The sequence below is a fragment of the Phasianus colchicus genome, chromosome 7 (genome assembly GCF_987193195.1).
Source record: "Phasianus colchicus chromosome 7, bPhaCol1.hap1.1, whole genome shotgun sequence".
In the NCBI taxonomy this organism is placed as follows: domain Eukaryota; kingdom Metazoa; phylum Chordata; class Aves; order Galliformes; family Phasianidae; genus Phasianus; species Phasianus colchicus.
The window spans coordinates 27557138-27573002 of record NC_143442.1 but is presented as its reverse complement, the minus strand read 5'-3'; the positions used below and the strand labels follow the sequence as shown (position 1 = coordinate 27573002).

General features: G+C 39.7%; 1 protein-coding gene across 5 annotated transcripts in view; it reads right to left on the bottom strand.

Moving 5' to 3' along the window:
- Positions 1-998: 998 nt before the first annotated feature.
- HECW2 (HECT, C2 and WW domain containing E3 ubiquitin protein ligase 2) overlaps positions 999-15865 on the bottom strand; it is a 186022-nt gene continuing 171155 nt past the window's right edge. For all 5 annotated transcript variants that reach the window (XM_090144283.1, XM_090144285.1, XM_090144284.1 and 2 more), the window contains one exon: positions 999-11008. In XM_090144283.1, the coding sequence (XP_090000409.1) occupies positions 10897-11008 (112 nt within the window). In that variant the 3' untranslated portion in view covers positions 999-10896. The remainder of the gene's footprint in view (positions 11009-15865) is intronic.

The window sequence follows — 15865 nt, the reverse complement described above, 5'->3', positions numbered from 1 at the left end:
TCAAAGCTTAGAATGCAACAGACCCCTCGGAATCAGCATGCTATCTTTTGCTGTTTCTGCAGTGTTCAGCTGTGGAAATCATCTAATCTCTGAATACAGACACTCCACAAGAATTACCATGATTCTCATTAATATAGATCACTTAATCTTTTTTTTTCTCCCTGCCAAAATCTCTGCAAGAGTGCCACAGCATTTGCACTTGGGAAATGAGTAAGAAAAGGCAATCCTCAAAGCCAAACAAACTGTATTTCAGGGATTGCTTAGCAGAACTGCCTTAGCATCACCTGACATGAGCTTTGTACAAGCCTCAGTCCTCACACTGAGGGAAAAATGTGCAGTTGCTCAACACGTGGTGCCAGTTATCAATGATCTGGGTGAAACTGTCTTAGGAGTCTAAAATTGAAAAGTATGACAGAGGCTGTGAATGGTGTTCTCAGAGCCTATCCTTTCTCCACATAGCTCCCCTTTAATGATTTAGGCTAGCTTGCATCGTGCTTCTGCTAGAAGCAAGAGATTGCAAAATTACTGTCTAGAAAAGTTTTAAAATAGTAGAAACATACTTCAATATTAGATTCTAAAAAGTGTTTGTGAAAACCGTAGCATAGGGGAAGTGATACTGCACCATTCAGCCATTCAGAAACAAAAGTCCACTTGGCCTGTACCCCAGGGAGGCCAACTCTCACCCAAGAAAGACCATGACCTCACAAAGCAGTTAGTCTCACCTGTTACCAAAGCAAGAGAAAATCTTCAGTGGGAGGCACTGGCTTTTATGAAAGGCTGAAAAATATCCTTTTCCCTGAAGACATTTAGCTATGAAATTTCAGTGCTGCGTATCAAGCCACCTCCATAAAGTGGTGGCTTGTTGCCCATTCTGGTACTCCTTTCAAAGGCAGAGAGCCTTTTGAGAGATGTGGGCATCTTCAGCGTGTTGTTTGTAGTTTAATTTAGGATAGCCTTTGTTTCAAATCAGTTTTTGGTCAAATTCCATTGCATTTGGTGAAGAATCCTTCCTTTTTCTGCTGCAAGTGATGATTTGTAGTGTACCAGATTCCAGAGGCCACCAGAAGTCACTTAGAAAAGGTGACATGAGACAGTATTTTGTGATTTCTTTAACAGCGTTAAACTGCTGCAAATTTTATGATGTAATCAAAGACACAATAAAAGAGTTGACTTCCAAAGTGGATTTTTTAAGAAGATTTATTTTAAGTGATTTCATGATGAAACATGGTCTTAAACAAAATAGAGATCAGTAGGAAAATAAAATTATACACAGAAATCTTTTCCCCAAATGTTTTTGAATAGCAGGAAATACAACAGAGCAGTCCTGTATTCAACTGAGTAGATAATTATGCGTATCTGTGAGCAGTCAAACCTTATGGTACAATCCTTGAAGCCAGGCACGAAAAAATGCCCGTCATACTCTCAACACATTTCGTAACCACTCTCCCTGCCTCAAAGAAAAAAAGTAGAATGTGATGCAATGTAAATAAAGGACATACACCATCTTAATGCTTGAAGCACATTTTCCCCATGTAGTGCTTTGTGAAAGATATATACCAAATTCAGATGAAACAAATCAGCTTGTAGAAAGATAGAAAACCTTGGTATTGTATTTGATATACAATCTTGTGAACACTTAACTGAAACGTATGGAAAAGATTAAAAAATACACCACATGTGTTCTACTTAAAGCTTAGAAATAAATATGCACTCTATATTCTCAGTGCCTGAAATTCTTTAAAAACAAAGAACTTGGTACAAAATTATATCAAGTAATCATCAAAAATGAGGGAGATGCACCTATATACCTGTTAGATTCTGGATGCCTGCATCCCCACTACAAAAACTTGTAAAACTATATGCGCTTTCAAACATGCTGAATAACCCAAACCATAGCCTAGCAAGGGCACAAATACTGACTGACCCAGGGCTACCAGTACTCCACACCACATCCCTCAGGAATTTGTTTTTCTACAAAGTATTCCCCTTCCATACCATACCAGCCCTTACAAGTATAAATGTTCAGTCACTGATACAAAAAGCAGCCTTGCTGATCAGAATTTGTGGATGCCCTCAAGGCTATGTCATTCAAAGGAAAAAAAAAGCATCTTCCTAATATGACATATTTACTTAGTATTATTATAATTATTCTTCCTCCCTGCAATGCTGATAATAAACAGCAGTCTCCTGAGTGTTGCAGACTCATTGCAGAAAAATATCCTGCTCTATGGAACTACTGACTCACTATGGTCCAGCATATTTAATATCTTCTACTGCAGGACTTAACAGTTTATAAGAAACTCGTCACCTCAGTTCCAATACTGAAGAAGAAAACTTGTAAGGAATTCTTCCTTTGACTTTTATATCTGACTTGGATATCCAGTAGTCTTGGCTTTTTTTTTTTTTTTCCTAGCAAAAAACCAGGTCTGCTTTTAAGTAGAGGACCAGGCCCAGAAATTCTTCTTGTCCTCTTATTTGTTCTTTTTTTTCTGATAATATCACTAAACTGTGAATGAACTCAAGACCTGCATCAGCTTGGCCAAAGCTAACAAGATAATTGAGAATATTTTTATTATCTTAAATAAACTAGAAACTTCACATCACTCCTGAAATGACAACCAAACACAAAAAACCCTCTTTGTAGAAATTCATGGTTCTTCAACAACCGTAACACAAGGCTCAACCATTACAAAAATAAAAACAACCAACATTTTCATAGAGATAAATGTTGGGGGTTTGACCCATCATGTTTAAAAAGGAAAGGTACCTTTACCAGTGATGATTTAACTTCTTAACCGATACTATTTCTCTTGCCAAATGTGGCCAGTATTAATAATTATCTGTAAAAACAATTAAGGAGGACTTATTTTATTTAGAAAAATCTTAGAGCGGTCCAGATAAAATAAATAAACAAACCAAGAAAAACACAGTAAATATTTTTCTGATTGCACTCTTTACATTTTCAAAACCTAAAATAGTTAGCCAAAACACATCTTCCATTGTTGTAACAGCAATCTATTTCATGATGAATAGTCATTTTTCCTGGGTAGATTATCAAAGCCTAATTTTTAAGCTAAAAGTATCCCCTTTTGTACGTCCAATGGTCAGTACAGCTTACTGTCCCACCTACTCTTTGCAAAGCCTTTTCCTGTCCCTTCTTTCGGTTGTTTTTACTCAAGAACTGCTTTATGGCTCCATTTTTTATGTTGTATTTGCTGTGTGGAACTGCCGTATTTTATCATTTACTGCACCTACAATCACCTTCCTTCCCCAGCATTAGTTATGAGGCTTCAGAGATTTATTTGCTTATTTATACAGTAATCTTTTCAAAATTTATTCAGCTGCAATTTCTGACTGTAGTCAGCATGGCCATTAAATCAGATGTCTCAGCAAAGCTGTCTTTTATTGACCACATTTACACAGTTACAAGTATTTCTAACTATCAAATTGTAATGTTCCCGATCTAAAATGAGAGCTTTTCAGTAGTTGACAGAGTATGTGAGGAGCTGCTTGTATCGCAAGCAATGGAAACATGAAATACCTTAAGGATGAAACCAGTTGAAGGGAAGTATGACAAAGCCTTCATTTGTGGAAGGCACAGACTTTACTACGATAAATAATCCCTGCTGCCATGATCTCTGGATCCATACTCACCTGCGTCCCTGTGAGGGCTTGTGCTTCCACCCAACGGCATGAAGCAGACCACAGGAGTGGGGCATTTCTGGTGATACATTGCTAGAAAAAACTACTGCCTCATACTGAACTCCATAAATCCAAAGTCAAAAGACGTTGGATACGTAATCGACTCTCTGGTTTCCAAAAAGCATGACTTGGATGAAGGACTTGAAGATATTCTAAGTAAACGTACGGACAATGCTAAACTGGGAGGAGCTGCTGAGTCCCTCAAGGGCAGAGGGTTTGCAGAGAGATCTTGACAAATCAGAGGGCTGGGGAATCACCAACAGTGTGATGTTCAACAAGATCATGTACTGGATTTTGCAGCTGGGATGGGGCAACCCTGGATACACGTACAGATGGGGGGAAAAGAGCTGAAGAGCTGCTCCACAGAAAAGGACCTGGAGGTGATGGCAGGTGATGGCAGCAGTGTGCCTGGAGCCAAAATGGCCAACCACTTTTGGGGGGCACCCAGCCCAGCGCTGCCACTGTGCAGGGAAAGGGACTGTCCCCTCTGCTCTGTGCTGTGCAACCTCACCTCCAGCACTGGGTGCGGGTTTGGGTGCCATGGTACTAAAAGGAAATAAGACTATCAGCATCAGAAAGGCAACAAAGATGAGTAAGGGTCTGAAGGCAAGGTGTGTGAGAAGGTGTGTGAGGTCCATTGGCTTGTTCAGCCCAGAGCAGAGGAGCTGAGGGGAGCCTCATGGTGGCTGCAGCTCATTACAAGGAATGGAGGGTCAGCACTGATCTCCTCTCCCTGGTGAGGGTGACAGGGCCCAAGGGGAATGGCATGGAGCTGTGTCAGGGGAGGGGCAGCTGGGGGTTAGGGAAAGGTCCTGCTCCAGAGAATAGTGGGCATGGAACAGGCTGCTCAGGGCAGTGGTCACGGCCCTGAGCTGCCTGAGCTCAGAATGTGTTTGGACAGTGTGCTCAGACATGGGGTTTGACTTCTGGGTGATGCTGTGTGGAGCCAGGGGTTGGACTCAATGTCCTTGTGGGTCCCTTCCAACACAGGAGATTCTGTGATTCTATACTGTGTTAAGAGATCTTTTTTCTTCAGTCATTCACAATGTGAGAGGAACTATGATCCCACCAACAATTTGGACTGAAGGGGGCTGGCTGTTCATGCAAGGAGACTGATCTAATTCTGGATGGAAAAATAAAACACCACAATCTCACTCTGATACTACAGTTGCAGTCAAATGCTGATCACCTGCACTGTCCCAGAGTGACTGTAGGATTAAATGCAAAAGGGCAGCCAGCTTTTGGAAAGCAGCCTAGCATAACAGAGACCAGCTCCTGTGGAGCTTTGTAGGTCAGTACATTTAAAAACTGATTATGTTGCTACTAGCAAAAAAACTGTAAAATTAGTGGAACCATATACGTCCTGAATGCTTAGTAAAAGCCCTCTATGTAAGACAGGGCTTTTCTAGTAAGGGCTGATAGATACATTTTTGGAAGTTAAAAAAAAAAAAAAGAAAAAGAAAAAGAAAAAACCCCATAATTTTCATTATTCATTATATATTAGTTTAGTTTGTTTGTTTTTTAAGAAATGAAGGTCTGGAAGAAACATAGCTTGGCTCCCTTTCACCTTCACCATATCTTTAAGAGATTTCTATCATTAATATGAGATATCTATCATTAATTTGTTCCTTACAGATTACATTTGCAATGTACTCTGACTGCATTTGGCACATAAAGAAAGTAAGTTTGAGATTCCAATTATCAGTTTAGAAGGAGACTAGTTAATGAGTGTAGTACTTCTTTCACATAGTCCTCAGGCTATGCATTTTTAATACATACAGATACTACAGTGGGCTGTACCATTCCAGAGGAATCCTTGACTGTCATCCTTTCACATGCAGTCAGGAGGAATTTAAGTAGTGCCAAATGACTCATTACAATGCCACTGTTTTTGAAAAGAACTCTCAAATTAATCGTGAGTTTAAAACACCTTAAAATTCCTATAGCATAATGTGGCTGTGAGCAAAGCAGAGCCCTAAATGAAGTTTTAACCTAAACAATACTTTTTAACAGTAAAATTACTTTAAAAGCACTAGAAATGTTTTAATAAAACTCTTTTCATAGCAATGGGCATTTGAAATATTAGAAGTCCAGTATGTAGGCATGAGTCTGAACTGAAAAAGCACTGTGAAGCTAATGATCTATTTGAAAGAAATGCAAAAAGTAAACAAAAACACACTGTGAAAACCATGTGTTTATATGGTCAGCTTGACAATTTTGCGTATTAGTCGGCACGGGTCATAATGAGGCTTTTACTCTTGTTGGATTTACATGAAAGTTCTCCCCTCAAACCACTATTTACCTAATGTATATTTACTGTTCCTGAAAGCAATGAATTTCAACTTTAACACTTTACATTCTTTTTTATTGCAAAATATTTAAGCAAAAGGCTAGACTATTCCGATAGCAGCCACTGTGATCATGCTAGTAACATTTTAAAGGTTTTCTTTACTTGCAGTGGGTGAGCTAGTTAACCCCTAACACTTCTGCAGTTCTTTCCGATTGCATAGTAAGGCCAAAAAGCAAACAGTTTAAGCCAGATTTGAGCAATTACTCTGAAATTTCACTTGGAGTTCAACATGCTTGCCTAAAGGAGGAAGAGATGAGAAGGGAACATGAGAGCAGTGGTTGAGTATTATTATTTCAAGGTTAACTGTAACGCTTTTAAGGTTAAGTTTATAATCTTATGACTGGAGATCATACTTATTAATACCTATTAGTGCTAACGAGAATAAATTATCCCCCTGAGCCCAGCAAAGAAAATCAGTGGCAAGAAAAACGCAACTGCTAGTATAATTGAATGCAAATATGTTTCAATCTCTGAAAGCAATTAACTTGCTTTATGCTATAGGTAAGGAAGTTACACAGGTTATTCAAACACAGTTACCACAGATTCCCCTTTTATGAATAACTGCCTCAGTCCACAGACAGTGTACTTGCAGATATCTCCATAAACCTCTGCAGTTCACACTGGAATAACTCAGTTAACATCTGCAACGAGCCCTGCTGCGACTACATTTAGTAACCAGATGATACCACTAATGCTTCTGAAGGAAGCTTTTGTTGTTGTTGAGACTTAAAAAATAAAGATACATAGGAAGCCTCAAAACTGTCCTCTTTCCTATAATTTTAAACTAAGCAAAATGCCAGTCTGCTGCTCTGGCAGTTCATCTCATGCCAGAAACTTCATCTGATGTGCTGCCAGCACGCTGCTCCTCGACTTTTAGTTTCCCTGAAGATTACAGGGAATGCAGCGTAAATAGACAGATTTCACCCTAGATGCTCTCTAAACAACGTTACCAGCTTTTTATGATAGGTTCACAACACAGACAAGCACAATTATTTTAAAAGAAAAAAAAAAAAAAGGAGGGGGGAAAGGGGGACAAATATTTGATGAATACCAAAGAAAAACAGCAGGACGGCAGGGTGGGGAAAAGGTTTGTTTCCAATCAGCAGAACTGTGTTAAATTGGATTTTATTTTGGACTGAAAGAATACTTTCAATAGATAACCTGCAACTTGCTGGTGGTGCTACCTACATAACAGATGCACTCTCCTACCTGCTGTGACTGAAAGCTGATGTGTACTTCTGGCTTGCAGATTCTGTACTGTTTGCTCCAGTAGGCACAACACTGCATCAGTTCAATGATTATGAGCTTTCCCAGTGTATTCAGGAGCGTTCTGGCTAAGCTAGTGAGAGGTAGCACCAGGCACACAAAGAATACCTCAGCTCGCTGGGGGCTGAAACTTGGCGTGAGCACACCTCAGAGGAAGGTTGGCATGGTCACTGGGGTGCTGGGTGCCACACAGCAGGCAAGGGCCTGCCACATGCTTTTTGGCTAGCAATGCATGGCTCAGCTTTCCAGCAAGCAGAGCACCTCATGGGCACCTTACTTCAACTTTTGGGGGTGCTTCTCCAGCCAGACTTCCTGCCTGATGGAGATGCTGCAGGTGAAGCTCGCACAAGTAGCTGAAGGGAATCTTTTGCCTACTTCCCAAAGACAAGCTTTTTTCCTCCCTACATGGAAAGCTTCTTAGCACTGTGCAAAATCTCTGAGGAGACGCAAGGCTTTCAGAAATGCTTTTTCACTTTTCTCCATTCTGGACCCTTGTGCCTGCCACAGGACTGCATAACTAAAGCGCCGTGGTCACCAGCTGTAGCCATCTGGAGGACATGGAAGTTGGCTTCCACATGGGATACATTCAATGGAAATGGTTTCCCACACTGAAGGGAGAAATTCCATTCAGCAACAAAGAGATGTGGGGATCTCAGAGACCCAGACTTCATTTTCTATACATCTTCTCTACTAATCTCTTCAGAGCAAGAACACTGCCTATATCATCACATATAGCACATGGTGTGCTCGAGGCAGCATTGGTAGCTGTATTTGGGCAGCTAACTTCTCACTTTCAAATAACATTTTTTGAGGGTCCTCCAGGCAATGCTGGAGGCAAAAGAGCAAGAAGCAGCTTCTCCTCAGTCTCTCCAGTTCTTAATGCTACATGGATTCCAGACTTTTTTGACAGTTGCTGCAATGGTGATCCTGTCACATCTTTACAGAATAATGGATCATCGTGACTAATTTCAGTTGTGTATGTCTAAATACCGAACAAATGGGTGCAGAAAATATATTTAAATAAAAATTGACAAGATGCATTTATTGTTCTTGATTTGTACAAAAGCATAATTTAAAGGCAGACTAGTATAAACTTACTTTGTGCCAAATATTATAAGTTTTCATTCCAAAGAGTTTCTGGTTCAAAACTTCTAGATACAGTTTCCACCTGGGAAATCTCTTTTTTAGACCACATATAACACAGTGCTGTAAAAACAAAATTCTTCAGTCCTTCAACCACGCAAAAGTTGTGTTCTGCTTTGAGTGTTCTGGAGTTTTAGCTACTCAGTGAATGGATCACAGGAAACACAAGCAATGCTGGAGTGACCTGCCTACTGCTCATCTGTACTCTGAAAAAAGATGCACATTAGCATCTGTGACATGCAATTTTAGCAAAGATTGATAAATATATGTCTAAAAGTAGGGAGATGTGATTGGATTTCTCTTTGCTATTTCATGCCAGCCAGAAGTAGTGCAAGAAAGCCTATGTTACTTGGCTAATGGAGTCCCAAATGTCATGCAGAAGCTCAATTATTCCTGAAATCAAAGAAGGCTTTCACTCTGATTTTGCAACTGGGTTTTCCTTTGCACATGTAATGTTTGCTCAGGAAGCCTGAAGGGTTTCCTCAGTCTTTGCTGCCTGGCTGCACATAGATTTCCGACTTGGAGGGCGGAACGGCAGTCTTTGCCGACAACACCTCTACTGACGTTCACGTCCATGGAAAAACATTTCCCCAGGACCAAGCAGGATACCTCCCTGAGATGCCCTTTCAAGAGTCTCCAAAGCAGGAAAGTTAAGTTTACCTCAGAGGCTACTTTTCTCACAAAACAGCGTGCTGTGCTTCGGCACTGTCACGAGTGCTAGCGCAAAACTAGATTCATGTTCTTGTCATCCAGTATCCAAGTGCAACTTCCTGGAATTTAAAAAATGTGGATGCACTGTGTAGCAGCAGCTGCACAAGAAAGGGTGCGCAGCTGCATTAGTGTTCCACAAAACCATCTGGAGGAAAGTACCAAAAATAGATGCAAGCAAGCCTTGTGTATTTCAGCAAAATTAAGCATAAAGAAATCGGTGTCCATGCAGTGTTTGATAGGCTATAAAAACTCTTTCAAATAACATTTGATAAGAAAACTATTTATCAGTGAAAATGCAAGAAAACTGTCAGTGAAAATGCAAGACTAAGGAACAGTTTACATCCTGTGGGAGTTCATTGATATGCAACAGTGGCATTATAACCAGTAGCTCACCTTAAAGTAGATTACTCGTGGATTTCCACCTAAGCTAGTGTTCTGTGGTGCTGTACAAATAAAAAGTTGTGGGGACCATATGAAATGCCTGTACTAAACTCCACTGCATTAAGTAATCCAATGCATGAAAAAATGATCCGGCTGCATTTAAAATAAATGCATATTACAATATCACATATAGTATTATAAAATTATTACTTATGTGCACAGTCCTGATATCTATAGACACGGCACCGTGAAGAAAGCCTGGTTCCTAAGTGTTTTTATAGATACTTGATAGTGATGCATTTTGCTATCAGTCAGATCATAACGTCCCTTCAACTTTGGTACATTCAGTGCAAAATATTTCTGGGAATTTTAATCTTATAAAAATAAAAGGTATTTTTTTCCCTTGAGAGTGCTTAAAGAATAAACACCAGCAGAATGTTCAAGCATGAAAAGTGACAAAAACAAAAAGAGCATTTTAGTTTGCTTGTTTCCTGTTTACACTCTAAGAAACATAATATAATGAACCTATAAAAATAAACAGAAGTCACCGTGTTAGGATTTTTTTTTCCTGATATGCTGTGATAAATTGCTAGTTTCTTCTTAAAATAGCTTCCATGCAGTATAAATCATAAAATCAGTCCTATTAAGTTATTCAGTTCATTATAATAGCTCATCTTTTGTCATACACACCACTGGCAAACACATTTTCACAAACCTCCTTAATGCAAGCCATTGTTGCTTCATCCTTTGCTGACTTTGCTTCCAATTCACTTCTGCCCCAGGAACTTGAACTCTGTGGTGCACCTCATGCAGGCACTCGAAGTCTTAGGTTTATCAAGTACTGGATATGCTGTTATAACACATGGCATTAAGTAATGTACCTTCATGAATATACTAAAAAAAAAAAAAAAAAAGTATAGTGTATGATTTTTCACTGGATTTACTGTGTAGGTGGGGCCTGAACGATTTCACATTTTGACTTTAATTTTCTGTTCATCAACTTTGATGAAATCCAGTTTTCAGGTACATGTCAGTTTTGCAGTAGCCAGGCTGACACAACATGGGATCACACATTTCTTGTTTGCTCACAACAAAACATAGGAAGTTTGATTATCCTTAAAAAGTGTGGGTTGCAAGACTTGGCTTTCCCTGCACTTCAGGCACACTCCAGATTCACTGTAGAGAATCCTGCCACTATAACAATGCTTCTTAATTGCTTCATAAGCTCTTTCATGGAACCTCATTATTGGAATGGCAATCTGAAATCCAATACAAATGTTCATTCATTCTTTGAGAAGTCAGATCCACAAAAGTTCAAAGAGCTGGGCACTGTGGTTTGCGTATCACTCAAGTCCAAAAGTACTTGTCTCTTCTACTGCAGTCAGCAGTTTTTCATATAGCATAGAGAATGATGGATAAGGGGGAAGGTCCAGACGATTGAAACAAGTGTGAGCCCTGAGGGGAAAAAGAGGAGGTAAAGAAGTATATTATTTTAAACAAAAGAAATTAGGCAGACTGATATACGCTCACGTATAGATGGCCAGTGTTCTTTCAGAAGATTTTGTTCTCTCAAATGATGTTGTCCAACTCAACATGTAGTGAGGTTTAATGTACATTTCTCTGATTATAATAAGCCAATAAGATGCATTCATTAAGGCATTCAGAAACATACTTACAGCTCAAAAGACATGGGATAAATTTTACCCATTAAATGTGCATAAGACAAGAATGCTGTAATTCAAGTAGTCTGTCATGAAGTCTTGGTTTTAGATGCATCTTAAAATGAGTTGTTTTTTTTAATATGGATGATAGTTGAATACTGTATTTGTAATCCGTCGCACGATGATGAATACATGTCGATGAAATATTAAGCAATATGCTAGATATTCAAGGAAACAATCCCATAGTAATTAAAGACAGACAAATCGGATGCTCTTCCTTGCACATTTCTTCAGCATGGACTGTGTTTCTGGGAAGATGTTGTAAATCAGCATAAGCGCTATCTGTGTATCTGACCCAGCAAGTCAATGACCTTTAGAATTACTGTTTGTAATGACAAAGAACTATACAAGTAGCGATAAAACACCACTGGGCCTTCTTAAGAGAAAAACGACGTGCTTGGTTTCTTTCTCTGTTTCTAAAGTCCATCTATGAACTGAATCTTGAGACCTTTTCCTAGGAATAAAAAGGGAAGTAATGTATGTTTCTTCTCTAAGTAGAATAATGGGTATCATTGCCTGACCCCAGGGCATGCCAAGGATAATACTTTCTAAAATATTATAGTGAAATAGTTCTAGTGAAATAGATAGAGGTATTAACTTGATGGCTTCTTGAGAAAAAAAATGATGGGAAGACAAACTGGAGGAGGTATCTTTTCCACTTGGAAGCTTTTTACCAAAGCCTCATTTTGGATGGATTTTAGAGGATGAAGATCTTCTTGTATTTTGGCAGGTCTCCGTTTAGAAATATTTTATTCTTTCATGATAAAGCACATCTCACAGCTATTTAAATACAACAAATCTGGCAAGTGATCTGCCCTTAATCTCTGTGGCCCATATTAAGTATAAATTGTAACATGAATGACAGGTCTGACCGAGGTCCTTCCTCACAGAGAATGCAACTCCTCATTTAACCCAACCACTCCCAGAAATCTGTCTCTACAACAGACCTGTAATAAGCTTTCTTTAAGCCAGAAAGTGCTGCCCTCCATGGTACCAAATGTATTAATTGCTGTTTTAAGTGGCTCTCCGCTCCCAACTATTGGGATAGAACATGATTGGGCTAATCTAGTTTGTTAAAAACATGAGACCATTACAAATCCTCAATGAAGGGGAAACTCAGCAGTCTTACAGTGTCATAAATATATCAGATTGAGGAAAAATATACACAGTAAAGAAGGCCATGCTGTCATTACAAACAGGTTGAAACATCAAATATGCAATCACTTTTAAGAAGTTTTTTGAATTTTGCACCCCCAAATATGGTATGCTTGAAAGTGTAACGGTAGTATATGGTGCACAGTAGAGAGAACATTTCCCCAGCATGAACTCTAGCAGCCCAATAAAAATTTCTTCACTCTGCCATCCCACTGAGGCTCTTGGAAGAAAGCTTTCTTTGCATTTCTGTTTTGCCTTTTCAAAAACCAACTAACAGTGTATTTTTCTTTTTCTATACGAGCTTCCACTTAGAAGAAAGACCTGATTTAGACCTGGCAGCAGATGGACAATTGGAGCAAGGTGTCTGGAAGGGCTTAGCAATCACAGTAAACTGTGGAAGAGTCTCATGCAATTTGCAGCTTAACCACATGCTTCTGCTGCATTGGGCTGGAAACCACTCATTAGAAGTATGGATCATGCTGTGTGGGCTGTAAAACCGCAAGTTACGAAAGGCACAGCATATAATTAGCAAAGGCTTAATAGCAATTTGGCATATTGTTTACATTTATTAAGAGAATTGAGTTTTATCTTAATTTTGAGGGCAATTCTGAGAACATCATCATCTACTCTGGAAAACCAAGTCATTAAAAGACAAAAACTTAAGATCTTGGTCTACTGGGGGAATGTATGTATTTCTCACCTTCATAAGAAACTTATTCAAGCTTCAGGAAGAAAGATTATTTGTTTGTTGCTTCTTTTTCTGTTTCCCTGCGCAGCATTTTCCCACTCTAGCATCTCAAACCATGTGGAAACTAGATATCCATGTTCCAGGAATCACGTTTGAGGACAACATGAAAAATATCTTGGTTCCTGAAGTCCAGATTTCCAGTTAAGCTTCACTTCATTGTAATTTGAACAGTATTACAGTAGTAAAATCATAGAATCACAGAATGGTTTGGGTTGGAAGGGACCTTTAAGATCATCTGGTTCCAACCCTCTTGCTATAGGCAGGGACAGTCCCTCTAGACCAGGTTGCTCACAGCCCCATCCAGCCTGGCCTTGAGTGCTCCCAAGGTGGGGGCACTCACAACCTCACCGGGCAACCTGTTTCAGAGCCTCACTACCCTCACAGTAAGGGTAAAGAATTAGGAAGTAAAGAATTTCTTCCTAATATATAGTCTAATCTACCCTCTTCCAGTTTAAAGCCGTCTCCCCTCATGCAGTTGCGACCTGCCATTGTCCCTCCCCAGCTTCCCTGCAGACCCCTTCAGGTACTGGAAGGCTGCTATAAAGTCTCCTTGGAGCCTTATCTTCTCTAGGCTAAAGAGCCCCAGCACTCTCAGCCTGTCTTCATAGGGGAGATTCTCCTGCCCTCTGATCATCTCTGTCCTCCTCCTCTGGACCTGCTTCAGCAGCTCCATGTCCTCCTTGTGCTGGGGGCTTCAGAACTGGACATAGTACTCTAGGTTGGGTCTCAAGAGAGCAGAGTAAAGAGGCAGAATCACCTTCTTCAACCTGCTGGTCACACTTCTCTTGATGCAACCCAGCATACAGCTGGCCTTCTGGGCTGCAAGCATACATTGCCAGCTCATGTTGAATCTTTCAGCAACCAACAGTCCCAAATCCTTCTCCTCAGGGCTGCTCTCAAGCCATTCTCTGCCCAGCCTGCATCTGTGTATAACTTAGGGCTGAAGATGATAAAGGGCCTGGAGCACCTCCCCTACGAGGAAAGGCTGAGTAACCTTGGTCTGTTCAGCCTGAGGAAAAGAAGACTGAGCAAGGATCTGATAAATGTTTATAAATATCTAAAGGGAGGTGAGAGGCAAACAGATGAGGCCAAGCTCTTCTTGGTAGTGTGTAGTGATAGGACAAGGAGTAATAGCCTAAAACTTGAACACAGGAAGTTCCATACTAACACGTGGAAGAACTTTACAGTAAGGGTGATGGAGCACTGGAACAGGCTGCCCAGAGAGGTTGCCGAGTCTCCCTCTATGGAGATATTCAAGATTCAACAGGACACCTACATATACAACCTACTGTAGGGTACATGCTTCAGCAGGGAGTTGGACTCAATGATCTCGAGGTCTGTCCCAAACCCTGAGATCCTGTGAATCTGATATGCCTCACAGAAATCTCACTATTTTGATCCAGCAGAACTGATTACACAGCAATCAGAAAAGTTTAAATTACATAAACATCAAATGAATACTTCTGTGTTTGTATTCACAGCCTCTTAGACTACAATCACATACCTACGTAACTGTATCAGTTGCCTTCTGTGTCTCAAAATAAGGAAGAAAAGATAGGGACGGCTATTTTTGAGTGCTTTTAGCTGTGTTGTACTTCTTTTAGATAAAGAAGAAAAAAAAATCCACTGACCTGTTGAACCCTAGCTTTTGCCACCCTCATGCCAAGCATAACCTGAGTTTACAAGCACTCCCATTGAAATCAAAAGGGCAATTTGCAAGGTGTAACAATGCATTTGTTACCTGAAAATCAGCAAGAGTCAAAGAGCGCTAGTGTAGCATTCTCAGCAGATCCAATAGCATGTTTACAAACAGGCTTGTTTGGAAACCTCTTCCAAGTTTGTTATTCAGTGTCTTACCTTCCAGCCAGTTTTACTTGGTGTTTGCACACTAAGACTCTGAAGTTGGCGAGACCCAGGCTGAAACTAGTGAGACACAGGCTGAAGCTAACACTGTACACAGGAACTAGATATTTAAAAATGCAAGTACAGCTTTCTGCTGAGGGCTTAGTCCACTTAAGCATAAGCATGAAAGACCGTTTATTTTTTTATGAGACCAAAGTTCTACACATGAATGTCAGGAATTGCCAGCTCACAACAACTGTAAGATGTTTGTCATTCACAGTCAACAAACAACTTGTAGCGTTGGGTTATTTTAACACTCACATTTGTACAAGTGTGTTAAAAGCTATCCACAGAGACAGAAATAAAATTTTCCTTAAACAACAGTATCATTAGTTAAACTTCAAGTTCATGATTCTCCTAAATTTGAGGAGCTGGCACTTCCTGCTTACTAGCTGAACTGAATGTAGCAGTTTAAATTCTTAACAGATTGTTCCATGTTGCTCTACAGGAAGTAGTTTAATTCTTCTGTTCATTACAATTAGGACTCTGAATAACCTTTTCAGAGGAAATACTGATCATCTTGTTCAGGCATGTCCTGACCTTTTCTACACTGCAGTCTGTGTTTGTTAACACCAGGAATTTTAGTACTAGAGAATATAGAGATAGGCTCCTACAATTCATTTTCTTACTTAAACCTACAAGAAAATAAATTTGATTTTGAAGTCACAAATTAAAGCTTTTTCTTTTTAAATATAATTAAAACTAGTTCATAGGTCACAATAATTATAAAGTAGGCTTATCTGACTACCAGGTATTATTAAGTCCTCAAAAGATATCGAGTATTTG